Source organism: Mucor mucedo (genome assembly GCF_025094135.1).
Source record: "Mucor mucedo strain NRRL 3635 chromosome Unknown EV154scaffold_24, whole genome shotgun sequence".
Taxonomy (NCBI): Eukaryota; Fungi; Mucoromycota; class Mucoromycetes; order Mucorales; family Mucoraceae; genus Mucor; species Mucor mucedo.
In genome coordinates, this window is record NW_026252308.1 from 258,864 (window position 1) to 273,829 (window position 14,966).

General features: G+C 36.0%; 5 protein-coding genes across 5 annotated transcripts; 2 read left to right on the forward strand and 3 right to left on the reverse strand.

The window, feature by feature from the left end:
- Positions 1–6: 6 nt before the first annotated feature.
- On the reverse strand, positions 7–1,945 carry EV154DRAFT_501589 (uncharacterized protein). Its single transcript, XM_051600707.1, has 6 exons — positions 1,874–1,945; positions 1,771–1,791; positions 1,644–1,712; positions 792–1,586; positions 482–727; positions 7–408 (listed from the first exon to the last, which is right to left on the reverse strand). Exons 1-6 carry the CDS (start codon positions 1,932–1,934, stop codon positions 56–58), a joined length of 1,545 nt encoding a protein of 514 aa, XP_051459976.1. The 5' UTR covers positions 1,935–1,945; the 3' UTR covers positions 7–55.
- Positions 1,946–2,898: 953 nt separating this feature from the next.
- On the reverse strand, positions 2,899–4,208 carry EV154DRAFT_501595 (uncharacterized protein). Its single transcript, XM_051600708.1, has 2 exons — positions 4,094–4,208; positions 2,899–4,038 (listed from the first exon to the last, which is right to left on the reverse strand). The coding sequence occupies exons 1-2, from the start codon at positions 4,176–4,178 to the stop codon at positions 2,966–2,968; spliced, it is 1,158 nt and encodes a 385-aa protein (XP_051459977.1). The 5' UTR covers positions 4,179–4,208; the 3' UTR covers positions 2,899–2,965.
- Positions 4,209–4,893: 685 nt separating this feature from the next.
- EV154DRAFT_501597 (uncharacterized protein) lies at positions 4,894–6,218 on the reverse strand. Its single transcript, XM_051600709.1, has 3 exons — positions 6,099–6,218; positions 5,417–6,030; positions 4,894–5,353 (listed from the first exon to the last, which is right to left on the reverse strand). The coding sequence occupies exons 1-3, from the start codon at positions 6,173–6,175 to the stop codon at positions 5,058–5,060; spliced, it is 987 nt and encodes a 328-aa protein (XP_051459978.1). The 5' UTR covers positions 6,176–6,218; the 3' UTR covers positions 4,894–5,057.
- A 623-nt stretch (positions 6,219–6,841) lies between these two features.
- On the forward strand, positions 6,842–7,236 carry EV154DRAFT_501598 (uncharacterized protein). The gene has a single exon (XM_051600710.1). The coding sequence runs from the start codon at positions 6,884–6,886 to the stop codon at positions 7,109–7,111; it is 228 nt and encodes a 75-aa protein (XP_051459979.1). The 5' UTR covers positions 6,842–6,883; the 3' UTR covers positions 7,112–7,236.
- Positions 7,237–9,499: 2,263 nt separating this feature from the next.
- EV154DRAFT_501600 (uncharacterized protein) lies at positions 9,500–10,135 on the forward strand. The gene has a single exon (XM_051600711.1). It carries the CDS (start codon positions 9,669–9,671, stop codon positions 9,888–9,890), a length of 222 nt encoding a protein of 73 aa, XP_051459980.1. The 5' UTR covers positions 9,500–9,668; the 3' UTR covers positions 9,891–10,135.
- The last annotated feature ends 4,831 nt before the right edge of the window (positions 10,136–14,966 follow it).

Below are 14,966 nucleotides of genomic sequence, written 5' to 3' on the forward strand. Positions count from 1 at the left end.
CAAAAACCAGATTTTTATTTGTTTTTTTTTATAGTTTGAGGAGGGAGTAGACTCCTTATTTTTGTCTTTTGGCAAAGATCGAGGCCATTTCAGTAGGTTTCCGTTTGGGAGTAGAATCTTCCTGTTGAGATATTTCTAGCGCAAAATGGTAATCTGTATGTTCATCTATATCCCGTACATGGACCCTCTCCTGACATTTATCACATTGCCATCGAAGATCTGTTTCCTTTTCCTTTCTGGGTGGACTTTTTGCTCGGGGTTCAACGGGAGCTTTTGAGAAGAAGCTGGTGAGACTACGTGAGGATGACTCTGATACCGAGAATCCTGAGGCCACCAGATCTAATCCACGACAAGGATAAGCACCTGGTAACGCATTGTAAGTCTGTTGAAATTTCTTCATTAATAAATCTAGTTTTAATGGGGGAGGGATGAGTCCGAGAAAAGAAAAAAAAATGATTCACAATAGCATTTTCTGTCCTACCACATGTCTGCATGTCGTCCTTGTGTAATGTACCCATTGCTTTTGTTCGGTAATTGCCAAACATGGGAGCGTATCTTATTGAAATTGATTTAGGCCAAGTACCATGATCTTTGTGATTCTGTAAAATGCGGGAATGTAATTCGACAGATAAGATGGAAAACCAGTTTTCCATTTGTGACGGTAGATCAATGGCTGGTGTAAATGCTTTTGCTGCCATAATAGACTGAGGGGGTTTTGAAGGAGTAACTATATTAAAAGGGAATTATTAATAAAATGATGTCAAGCACGTTATTCTCAATAATTAGCTAACCTGGTTCATGATCAATGCCACGACAGATATGGTACAGATACAGTCCAGTGGATGGCCCATACTTTGACTTGAGATCTGACTTACTGTATTTCCAAAGTTCATTGGAGTTTTGAATTTCCAGATCAGCACCTACTTCAGAACCTAATTTTCCTCCCAGGTTTCGAATTTTTTGAAAGGGTACGTCACACATGAAATCCATCCGTGCCGAATCTCTCAGGACAGTCTGCTTGTTGGGTTTGTTTTTACTGGAGCATAATTTCGCAATGACCTTATAATGTGCAATGCCTGCCGAACATGTATAGTGTAATTTATCATAGACGTGTGTTCTAATTTCATTGGCAAGTTCAGCTCCCATGGCCAATTGCAAATCTTGCCATGTAGGTGGATCTAACTCGCCCTTCTCATCTTCCTCTTTATTCGTCAATACAATCCCCTTCCAATCGATATCCACACCGCATGTTTCCTCATTCACACGATCAATACATTGTGTAGGGTATCGGTCCATTAAACGTTGATTAACGGTATTGGTGACATCCATAAATCCTTCATCCGTGCCAATCTTTTGTATTGTATCACAGTATTGATGAAAGATCTTGAAGATCTCTCGTGAAGCATTTCGGTACGGATCCAAGCAAACTTTATGCGTGTTGCGGTCGGGATTTTCGTGGTATTGTGCTTTTTTGTCGTTGGGTCCGTAAGTGGCTACATGAAGCAGTTTGATGTCAGGGCATAACCGTTTTGCTTCAGCGATATCGGAGTGTCTTGCAATGCCAGCTTTTCTTGCTGCGTAATTGACTAGAAAGGGCACGGTGATTAAAGAAGAGTGATATTAAAGCGTGTTTACTTCTTTACCTGCAATTAATCCTCGCCATTGCTGAACTGCAGCGGGAGTGTCAAAGGGTATTCCTAATCGTACTTGCTCTAGAGGAAAAATTCACATGAGTGTCGTAATATAAAGAATGGCGTAAAGTTTACCTACCGACTTGAGAATAAAAACAATCTAGATTTCAACAAGTTTAGATGTTGGTGTTTGCATAAAAAAAACGATGGAAGGAAAGGAATTTCAAAAAGGTCATTTTTACCTAAATCAATGTGTAAAATACATCGTGATTCTTTCAAAGCAGTAGGTAGTAAATGAGACATTTCAAAAAAAAGAAAAAGAAGATAAATATCAAAAAAAAAAAGCCGCTGTGACTATTTAATGCTAGCAAATCATATATTTTTTTTTTATTGATTATTGATATATTTTCGTGATAAAGGTCAAAGCAAAGAGAAGAGACAGAGTCTTTGAGCTTGGTATTTCAAGTGAGTTGCTATTTAGCACTTGCAGTTTTCACCACATTCACAAGCTAAAAAAAAAATAAGAACCAGGGCGGTTAGTAAAAAAAAAAAAAAGGGCGCGTTTTTTTTTTTTTAAATACGAGCCATACCTTTGCCAGCAGCTACAAAGAAACGCGTTAACAAAGTTTAGTAACCAAAAGAGAAGAGGTTAATATTTATATATTCTTACCAGCACAGGCACAAGCAGGATTTTCTTGCTTCTTTTGCTTGGCAGCACAGTTTTCACAAGCGCAGGTCTCACCGCACTTACATTCACCGGTAGTTTCGCACCTAAAAGAAGAAACTGTTTACTATTTCCTTCTTCTTCTTGAAAAGATGAAATCATCATACTTACTTGCAAACGTTGGTATCTTCTTTCTTACAGGGACAGGCCATTTTAATTCAATGTTATAATGAAGAGAGAGAGAAAAAAAGAAGAAAAAAGCGTTTGTACCCCCCGGGCTTTATATAATGAAATGAAACTGTCAGAATGAGTACCTTCCAAGACATCACATGATGATGATGGCAGTCTACAGGCACTGACGTACATCAGACTGACGCACCCTATTACGACAGGAATGAAACATGGCCGGCAGCAGCGGGAGGAGGCGGCGGCGGAGGGGGGAGTGGGGATTCATTCCAGAAAAAGTAACCATCATTATTTGTTTTTGCAGAATGACAAATATGGCGTAAAAATGTGTTTATGGGGGGTGAGGTTAAATTTCTGTTTTTATACATGAAAAATGTTCTATTGTTACATATTTATTATAGTGTATATAAAAAAAAAGGTAGAAAGAAAAAAAAAATAAAAAATAAAAAAGAATGACCAAAAAAATAAAAATTTCATGTCGTTTTTACATGACATACATGGAACTAACACGTTTTGATTTTTCGGGCTCGAAATTAGGCACATGATGGTCAGAAGGAGCCGTAGCGTAATCGATACAATGTCTAGGGAATACACCCTTTGTATGTCCCCTGGAAAGATTGATACCTTGACACCATCCATCGTCATATTCCACAATCAAATTAATCTGGTCTCCTGCTTGGATTTCTAATTCATCCGTCAGCGTTGGTATATACGTAGCAATCACTGTAAAGGATCCCATCGCATGCTCTTCCTGAACTGGCTCAATAATGGTGGGGATGGGTGAGGCTACGGTAGACACAGGGGATGCTAATAAGGTGGCAGCAGTAACTGCATTCACGGGTAATTCGGTCTTAGTACTAGGGCTTGTAGGGGTTGTGGTTGCGGTGGCAATTGTTGTCATAGCACCAGCACCAGCACCAGCACCAATAGCAGTAGCAGTAGCAGCGGTAGCAGTGGGTGAATTGGTATGAGGTGGGGGAGATAATTGTGGTTCATAATGCTGTTTAGAATACTCTTCATCTGGTATGGGTGTCACTTCATAATGCTCAAAGGGCTTAGGGTCGTCGCTGCCAAAACCCATTGTGAAGGGGTCAGCTCTGTTTCTTTCTGCTCTTAAACGGTGACGTTCTTTCTTACGACGAACTAACATGAAGGCACTTCCGGCAATGATAAGTACGATGACAGCAGCTACAATGCCGCCAATGGCACCACCTGATAGTGCAGAAGAGGAAGAAGAGCCAGGGCTGACTTGTTCAGGCAAGGCGGTGGATGTAGTAGATGGGGTTAGTGTAGGCAACAGGGGTATGACAGATGTTGTGCCAGTGGTTTGGGTGGCAGATGTATGAATGCTAGAGGAAGATGCTTTGGAAGATACAGGAGTAGATGCTTTAGTGGAGGATGCATGAGTAGAGGATGCACGAGTAGAGGATTCATGGTTATTGAATGGATTATTAGTTGTAGTGGTGGTGGTAGGTTCTGGTTTTTTGCTTGTGGTTGTTGTTATTTCTTTCTTGGTAGATGCCTCGGTAGCCGAATGTTTTACAGTTGTAGTTTTATCTAATTTTATATAGGAGGTGAGCATTCAATGGCTTTAAAAAATATATCACTTTACCTTCTGCAGGCTCTTGTCTCTTTTCGAGGTACAAGGCCTGTGATGTGGAGCATGCCATGACCAACAATGTCAATCTTGAAAACATTTCGGGTTTAAAAATAAAAAAAAATAAAAAGTAAATAAAAAAGAGAGCGAGTAATATTGGATAAGGTTGATTACATGTTATAAAAATAGGGCGTGTAACATGAGGGATAGAGAATTCCTGATCGACAAAATGATGAAGCGGTGATATTTTTTTTGTAATTGCAAAAAATATTAAAATGACAAATGTCAATGTGGGTTTTTTGTCAGTAACGTGTTTATCACCTTTTTAGAATTTTAAAGTCCAGACTATGTTGGGGAGTACAAAAAAGACGATTAAAATACATTGGAAACATCAGGTTAAAAAATTACGTCTGAAATAACAGGATGTTTGAAATTATGGAAAGGGTTTCTTTTTTCTCTTTTTAGGAGAGACAAATTATTTGTATTAATTATGCTCGGCAATAGCCTGAATCATTGAATAGGGTTTCTATCGGTGTCAACCATTCTTTGGGGGGATGAGAATGAAAAAAAGGGTGTACAAGAAACAACAAGGACTAACCCAATCTTTCAAAATCAGGGTGTTGTTTCGCGGGCTGCTAAAAAAATGGAATTTGTAGTGTGCTCGAGAGACGGAGTTTTGTGTAAAACAAGAGAAAAAAATAAAAACAATGACAGCCCAGAAAACCAAGCCTTAGTACAGTTTGTGTAACCTTTTGATTTCATGCAATTGGTGAACCTTAATTAGTAACTAGCCTGCCAAAAACAAAAAGGTTGGATGAAAGGGGGAAAACAAAGACTAAATTTTTTTATTTTGGGACTATTGATAGTAATATTTACAGGTGGATGTATACAAAGAGAAGGGTGGGTTGGGGAAAGAAGAGAACTTTTGATGATTTTTTGGGGGTTAGTTATGATGACAGGGGGTTTGGAATATATATATTTAAAACAAGGTGGGAGATGTGGGTGGAAATAAGGTAGAACCAAAGGTAGCTAATGTTTGATTCAATGCAGTCATATGGGAATGCTCGATGTGATATTTTAAGCCATTCAAGTTCTTGTATCTCTTACCACATTCGCCAATTGTGCATTGATAAGGTTTGGATACAATGTTGTCATTGTCATCATTCAATAAGTTGCAATGACCATGCTGGTTATGGTATTTGAGTCCGTTAGGGTTCTTGTATGCTTTATCACAACTAGAGACAGGGCACTTGTATGGTTTATCGGCGTTGGCATCTGAAGGGAAAACTAAAATAGGTTAGCAAAAGAGTATAATAGACAGAAAGAGAAAAAACATACTGTTGTTGGCGGAAGCTAACAGAGCACCTGCTTGGGCAAGGAAATCTTCGTCAGACATCATGGGTGTAGGTAAATCACCAGAGGCTAAAGCTAATTTTTTAGCGGCAGACTGAGTTAAAAGATCCAAGGCGCTAGGAGGATTAGATGATGAATACTGAGAATAGGATCTCTTCTTTCCCTTTTTTGACATGCTCTCTTCACTTAAATCATCCTCTGATAAAGACAATGGAGAGTCTGGACAGGAAGATGAAGAAGAAGCAGAGGTGGCGTTATATAGATCAGACAGATAGGCAGCGGCTCTCTTTTTTAAGGTATCGATATTTGATTCATGATCATCCATAATAGGGCTGCTAGGCATTGATTCATCCACGGATGAAAGAGAAGAAAATGAAAGAGAAGGAGACCATGAATTAGATTCTTCCTCATCAAATAAACTGTTTTCATCATCTTCAAGACGAACATGACACTCTTCATAATGTTGTAAAAGATCGTGGAGGTCTTGTAACACTAATCCACAACAGGCAAAGTCACGACAGAATGAGGCTTCAAGATCTTTGGATTCAAATGAATTCTTGATGTCGTTTTGTGGAACACACAGTTGAAAGTCATAAGTACTATTTGTTAAAAAAGAAGGGCGCGTTTATTAGTTTAAATTCAATACAAAAATTTACAAAATACCTACTCAAAGTTAATGTCTTGCTTGGGAACTGTAATTGTACTCATGCGACGAATGGAGTTATATTCAATTGGAACAGGCATGATTTATAATATAATACAAGGAAATAATAAAAAAAGGGAAAAATATGCCAAAACTAACAATTCAAATGATCAAGTCCTTTTATATTTTTTTTTCTTTTTTATTTATTTATTCCCGCTCTTGTGCAACCCTTTTTTCTCCTTCATTCGCCGGTCTAAACAATCTTGTTGAACTAACGACAAAAAGTCCGGTCTCTATGATCGAAAAGAGACATAGAAAATATTGACAACATTTAGACAAGCCATTGCCACACTAACACTCAAGTCTCTTCATTGCTCTCTCTTACTCTCTTATTCAGTGTAAATCAGGCGTATTTGTTATTGTCATAAAAACCGAAGTTCCGACGTTATTGTTACACTGATATATAAAGGAAAAAACATGAAATATAGTCTTTTTTCCCATACTCAAGTACAGAGAGTGAGTGTTGGATCGGCAACACCATATCGAGAAAGTACAAACTATGAAGTGTATTGGCGCCACCTTTTCTTGTTTCAAACAAGGTCTCATTAAATCATTATGCATAACATTCTGAGATAGATTGTTTGTTTATCCTCCAAATCCTTTATTGACGTTACATCGCCGACTTCCCTTTTTGCATAGGGTTTGTGTGACTGCTCGTATAAAATACACAGCAGTTCCAATTTTTTTTTTTTTCTTTCCATCCCTCTTATTTTCTTCTTTTTTTCCTTTCTTCTATATTCTTTTTTAGAATGTCTGAGGCTAACCTAAGAGATCGTTATTTACAATTATGGCTCAACCTGATTAGGCAAGAACCAATCGCTACATTTCATTTACATTCAAACTGTACCGTGCAAGGCAAATTATGTGGTACCGACAGTGAGAATAATCGCTTCAGAGTAGACCAACTAAATTCACCTATTGGCGTATATGAAAAGGCTGTCATTCGTGGGACTGATGTTAATCGAATTGAGCTCTAAACTTTTTTCCGCTAGTCTTAATAAAATATAAATCTTTTTGGTTTTGCAAACCCGCGATTGTAATAATAATAAATGACCGTGGAAAAAACTGTGTCCCAAATCCTCGGTTCCCCGCTCAAGTCCAATCATTAAATATACTTGATGTTCCACGCACACTATTTTTTTTTTTTCAAACAAAGCCAAGAAAAGCATTTTATGCCCTTTCCTGACATTTGTTGTTGGTCACTGTAGCTTGTTACATTTTGTCCGACTTGGTAACGTTGGTTACATAATGGAGTCTAAAACACACACTTGTTTAAGGTTTTACTAAAAAATCCAATTCATTTTAAAATCATTATTTTATTTTTTAAAGCTCCACTGTTACAGCATAAACGTTTAAACAAAATAAGGTTATTTTTTAAACGCTTTTTTTTTGCTTAGCTATTTCGACTGGTCTTTAAATATTCTTATTATCGGGTACTGATCAAATCTTTCCTTCAGATTGGTGGGATCCTTCAAAGTCACGTGTTTGCCTTGTTTTGGGACACTCGGTGTACAAACAATAACAGCATGAAATAAAGTTTAGTGACTTAATTCTCGTCACACGATCCAGTGAATTGATGGATCCAACCAAACGTTTCTCTAAATGATTTTCTACAAAACACAAATGCCCTTGGGATTGGCAGTGTTTATGTGACAAGAGAATCAGCTTTATATTTGTCGTCTACTAAAGGATGGTTCAAATTGTAAGCGTTATGTGTATGTCTTGATATGTCGGATCCTTCGTAGAGAGATTGATGAACAGTTAAAGGGGCATACAACACATTCAACCTAAGAAAAGAAGCCAGCCATTACAACCATGTTTCTTTATAACCGTTCAAGAGGATGATGTTTTTTGGGCTCCATGTAATCAAGTCTCGGCTTACTTTGTTCGAAATCTCCTTTGATAATGATGCGCACTGGCGGGTGTAATGATACAAAAAGTACCAATGTACCAACAATGTGGAGTGAAAGAGAGAGTTTGCCCAACTTTTTTTGTATTCTTCATTCTTTACTTTTTATTTGTCAAGTAAATACAATCATGCTCATATTATTGTGTTATAAGACTGAAGCATACACTATATAGTGTTTGCATAATAAACTTAATTAAAACTATAACCCCCCCCCGCATTGATCTAATTAGACAATAGATTATATGTCTTGCTGATGTCATGTATTAAAGACATTCCCCTCAATAGTATCATTAGCAAAAATTATAAGAAACTGACAAAGATAGCTAAAGGATGTATGTAATCATTACTTGATTATCTAGTAATGATTTTTCAGATGAACATGCTATTCAGTTGAATCACACTCGATCTTTCTGATTTGATCGTCTTCATGAAGAAGGAAGGAAACAGCCCCTTAGGACGTAATTATCAAAAATTTACTTACACTAAGACAGGGCTTTAATAAACAACTAATCCATATGTGACACGCTATACAAAAATCTAGACGCATTGAAGGGGTTCAGTCAAAAGTTTACCCACTCCCACATTAAAAAAAGAAACGTACGATCGGGAAGGGTACGCTAAGCCTAATATTACTGCTTTTTTTTTTCAGCTAAATACGCTACTTGTACGAAATGTGAATTGACAATTGGGTAAGCAGTGTGGGTTTTTTTCTCGTCCAATGATATGTCATAAAAAGCTTATTTAGCACAATTGCCTAATTGATGCATTTAGAGCCGGGGCGGGGATTTCACATTGTATCGGATAGGTTAAAAGGTTATTACTTCATAACAACGATAAATATAAAAAAATGATGTATTGATCTCCATATTTCGCACATCATCATCCCATTTTTAAGACTAGTAGAAGAATGATACTAAACAGAACCCATGTACAAAAGAGTGATTCCTTACAACGAAGAAGCAGAAAAAAACCATACACACACAGGCTGAATAACACGTGCCACCAGCCGTTCACAAATAAATAAAAAACAAAAAAAAACAAAGTTATAAAGTAAAATACAGATTTTAGAAATTTCATATAAGACTATCAATATCTAAAAAAGACTACCGTTTTCTATATTGTCAATGATATCACTTTTGTCAGTGATGGATATTTTTTTTTTTGAAAACCCCATGACGAAAAGTGTCAGTGTAACACGAAATACATGTTTGCCGTGGCATCCGATCTATTGTCAGATGACGCTCTCACTCATTTTCTAAATCAATTATCTGCATGCATATACACCTTTTGCCAAAATAATGTCACAAGAAAGAAATCAAGAGTGTCACATAATTCAGGAAAATAGTGTCGCATCAAAAAAATAATAGATTATATATTAATCGGGTTTTTATTTATCCGTTGATGACGATAAAAAGTATGCGAGAAATTTTATTTTTAATACTTTGGTTGTTTTAATAAAGACTAGTGCTAATGATTAAAATAATCCTGCCCTGCCTCTTTGATCGAGTAATTGGTCTTGGATGAGAACTTCTCATCGCTTTGATGAACAAACTGAGTCACCAGAGCCATATGGGAGTGGGAAATATTACATTCGACCGTGGTTATATTCATAACCCCTTGGTGTAATGCGCACGCTTGTAGTAGATACTGCAGACAACGATATAAAAGATAAGTGTCTATCTCATTTTTCTTACCTTTTTCTTTACGTTACTAACTATACTTTATTAATTCAAATAGGCATAATATATAACAAGAGTTATAATTCATACCCATTCGATGGCTTATATGTGGGGATAACCATCCTTCATTTGTCATATAGTATTTCCATCATCTTCCCACTCTCTTAATTACTTCTCTTTCTTCACCATTTCTTTATTTTCTGTCACGTATTATCAAACCGTCAATTCGTAGCATTGGTGTGTATTTATTGTTATAGTCTTACTCTTAAATATTGTACTCGTACGGTTATTTTCATAGTATTTTATTAAATCACACAACACAATCTTATGATCTGACTATTAGTCTGTGCAAACTTTAACAAATTACCGGAGAAACGCTTACGTTCTGTCATAATATGTACAATCTATTGGGCTTAATTGAGAATGAATAAAACAATTTTTAACTGATTTTTTACACATCATTTTCATATGTAAAGTAACATGTTTTTCGAACTTCATCGTTACCACTTGTAATTATTTATTTTTCTTAGCAACGTAAGACATGAATCCATTTTGCTCCGAATCTTTTATTGTCACAGCGATATCGCATTGACTATACATTTGATGTTCGGTAGTCTCCAATTCACTAAAATATTTACAAACTTTTTTCGCACAGTTGACTTGTTTCCACGATCTTTTGATCGCTGTCGCATCAAAATTCCCACTCGTCTCATCCTCCCTTTTACAAATATTATTGTTTATTCTCTTTCAGAATACCATCCAGCCTTCATTACTTCTATCACACCTCAAGAACTACTTCAGAATTATCCTGGTGCCAAACAACTGGTAACTTCCAATATATTTCATTATGATCATGGGCATCAAACCATCCGACTCCGTAGTCCTTTCCCTACATAGTACGTTTTCGAAACATTTCTCGTTTTGTGATCAACCTCGTACGCATTTGTCAACTGCACCTCCAACCATTTTTCATCGCTCAAAATGTGGTGTCTCCCAATATACCACCGTTACCACCGTTACCACCATTACCACCATTACCACCCAATCTTAATATATTAGTCTTCTCTTCGCGCCTTATACTTGGCTCCAACACCACCATCAGGTACTTTAATCATACTGCTCCTCATCTTTAACACTTGCATCCTCCAAATGGTATCAGTTTTGGCAACTCGAAATTTCTCTCTGTGCTTGTACTATTAGGTATCCCGCTTTACATAATAAACTTCCAACCAAATCAATATTTCACTGTCTTATCACCATTACTCACCCTCTCCCTCTTGCCTCTTTTGTCCTTTAATATTCATTACTGGCGAAACATCCGATCATTTTTTATTTCGTTGTTCTTATAAGTTGATAATTTAGTCTTAAGCTTTCGCTTCAAATATCTCACCCACCGCGAACTCCCAATCCACCGCCTCCTTTCTATCCGAAATTCTTTCACTATTACTGCTGGAAAACTTCAGTAAAGATAGCCCATTGTCCCTCCTTCATCCTGAGCTGCCTACGTATCAAATTACTGCTTGTACTATTCAAAGTATTTGGTTAGCTTACTGGCGTTTTATTTTCGACGCCGTCCCTATTATTCCTCACCTCATTCTCAACTCTGTCTCTAAATAATTATTCCGCATCGTAACGGCACATAACGAAAGTTATTTCATTTTGTTTATATTTCCCAAACAAAATCCTTTTCTTCTGTAATTCTACAGTCTTTTAACCCCCAAATCTTCAGATCCTATACAAAAAAAAAAAAAAAAAAAAAAAGACTATACATTTGGTGAGATGGCTAATAAGATATTTATTTTAACTTGATTTGGATATTTATAAAAGATTATATATGATACTGGATATTTATAAAAGATGTCATATGATACTTCAATCTTGAGGAGGATGATCTTGAAATTCTGAAGCTCGTCTCCTATTTCCTTTTGGTGTAAAAATTATAAACCTGGGCTCTTCATTTATGTTGTTGGGGACTGACATTTTTGCTTTATTTAATCTCTTTTTTTCTTGTTGATTCCTTGTAAAACCAGTCCGACCAATATATTCATGTTTTTCTATTTAAAAAATTAATAAAAAACCGAATACTGGATTTATTTTTAGAAGCAAGCTCACCTTCCAAGTATATAACAGCTTGATTGTCAGCTTGAATTGTTCATCGATCTCATGCAGACTTTGCGGGATAAACACATCACCAAGACATTGTCTTCTTTTACCATGGCATTGATGCATCCGTCACTACCAATTCAATCGGAATACATTAAGATGAAAGGATTCCTATTGCTGTCGTTCTGTTCATGGGGGAGCCTAAGTAATGCTTCTAAAATGGATGCGTTTACTCCCAGGTTTTTGCATTCTTGCCTTCTAGCAACAGGAGGGCTCACATTCTCTGCTTTCCACTCGCAAGAAGAGATATTTACTTGGGATGACGAAAGCAAAAGATCAATCTTGCATCCCATGATGTTTTGTATCCTAAATAATAGCGGTTTAGTCACTTTTTACCTCAGTAAGATAAAATAAACGTATTTTTTTTATACCACTTACATCAATTCTGTTCAATAACAGCAGACCAGTAAACGCACAACCATTCACAGTGCAAAACTGTTATCCACAGTGAAAAACTGTTACTCACAATGAAAAATTGTTATTCACAATGAAAAACTGTTACTCACAGTGAAAACACTGTTATTCACAGTGCAAACCACTGTTATTGACAGTGCAAACCACTGTTATTCACAGCCTGTGAGTTCCAACAAAACTCAAGAGCCCTGCGTAGGAGGTCGCCCTCCTATAGCAAAGACTAGCCGCAGCCGCAATATCGCAATATATCTTTTTCGATTTAGCGTCTTTTGAAAGAAACAAGAGTCATTACTAACTAACCTTTTTACGTTATCTGTTACTTTCATACGATTTAAGAAGTAGAAAAGGCACTATTCCTCAAATAATTGCAAAGGCAAGTCATCTTTTAAAATGTTTGCACGCTATTCGGTGCAGGCCACCCTATTCAATCAACAGCTATATGCAATATGCGACATATTTATTTTTTGAAAAGCACGACACTATTTTCCTGAAATATGCGACACTCTTTTCTAAAAACATACGACACTTTAAATTTTTTTCTTGCGACATCATTTTGGCAAAAGGCTTACTTTTCTGACAGATCGGATGATAGAAGGGACAGCAGCTCCTTGATAATGGAAATAAAAAATGATTGGTTGTAGGCCGGCCTAGAAGACAGCAACAGAATAAGTGGTTCTACCAATTTTTTTTTTTAAATTACTTAATAGGGACTAAAAGAACAGTTGCAGTGGCTTCTTTTCTCCGCCTTTAATTCCGCTTATGTGGAACAGTGGACAACGATCGCCGCCTTTATTTCATACAAATGCCTAGCTTTTTTGTTTTATTATCTGCACGCGAAGAACTTTTTAGATATGAACTTCGCTCAAATTACAGAACGTAGTAGAAGGAATGAATTTCTAGTATTGTAACATTATCAGAATAATTTTGTTGCGTACTTTTGTTTTGTAAAGCCTGTATACAACCTTTTCCTATAACTTCCTCAACGTAGCACATCAACACGTTGTACATGTTTTTTTTGTTTCCGTTTATATTTTAGCGCAAAAAATATAGTGCAAAATTTAAAGAGCTTCTTATTTTCCTTATTTGTTCGTTGTTCCCAAATTACTGTCGTTTTCGTTAAGCATCAAAGGTTAATTTTGAAACAAAGCGCACTAAAAACAAAAAAAGATTAAACGTGTGTTTCGTCCACAAGTTCTGTGTAAATGACTCATTGAAGGTTTTTTTTTCTTTTTTTTTTTTCGTGCTCAATATCTTGTTACTATTTTTACAAAAGAGTGGGAAAAACGACACAATAATCTTAAAAGTGTGGAGCAAAAAGGCATAGAACACTTTTTCATCAGGAAAAAATAAAGTATCGCAAAACATACCGTTACATCCATTCTAGAGCAATTATATAACACTGTAAACACGGTTTGCTGACCAGATTGTGGTTTGCGATATTGTTGATTTGGCACCGAAGTAACGTGACATTTTACTCCAGTAGAATGACAAAAAACGTCATATCTTGAACTAAGACAACCGAAAATTTAATGTATTTGAAATCTGGGGAATTCCTCTCCTTCCTTTTGATGTCTCTGTGTCTGTAACCTTGCAAGTCCAACATGTTTCCGAAGTTTATTTTTCTCTTTTTAAAGCTACAAGGCTTTTTTATTATACTGATACTATTATATACAAAATAAACAGAATAACGAATTTTCTCAACAAGATAAGAGAGCAAGCAAAACATCTTTTGTACAAATTTTTGGTTTATAGGCATTATGTTTATTGCAACATAAATTAGGTACCAATGATACCGACCTTGTACTATTATGGATTGTAATGCTATAATGGCTTCTCCCTTTCTTCTTTATTTGTCTGGCAATCGGATTAAGTCATACCTGGATACTTTTGTGCTCAACATAATATAATGATGTGCTTCTTTATTATTATTGAAAAGACTCTCTTGATCAACTGAAACAAGTACTTGTTGATTTCTTGATAATCTATATAAAAGCCAAACATAGGACGGCGATTTCGGCGTTACACGTACTAAAACAAACAATAACAATGATTATGTCTATTTTTATTTTTTGCAAAAAGAGTTCATAATATAAACAACTCATATAATGCGGATGAAAATTGTGAGCCAACCCTCTCTCTCTTTCTATTTTTCACTCGCATGCAAGTGCTGCTAATTTTTTCACGCTAAAAGCACTTGCATGTAACGTGCATAGTAATGCAAACTATTCCCTTTTAATAACTCTGCAAGGTTAAGGTTTTGAAACAATGCCAAAGTAAGCCGGCATACATCTTGCGTAAATTGGATTCGAATCATTTGACGATACCCTCTTTTTCGTTATTATTATTATTGTTATTATTATTAGCTTTGCTAACATGTCTAAAATCTTCTGAAAAAAAACCTTTCTTTTTCTTTTTTTTTTTTTAGAAAAAATATTTGTTGTCTTTCATTCAGTATCAACAACAAAATGCTCTAACTACCAAGTATAACACAGATGGTAATATATATATATATGTGTATTTGACATACTAATATTTTATCAGCATTGCATCCTCTCATTTTATTCTACGTATTTGACAGGCAGATTCTATTTCTTGACAAGTTATTATTTCATCAACTTGTACTAAAAACGAAATACCGTCATTGGTCTATCTATCTTCCTTTATACC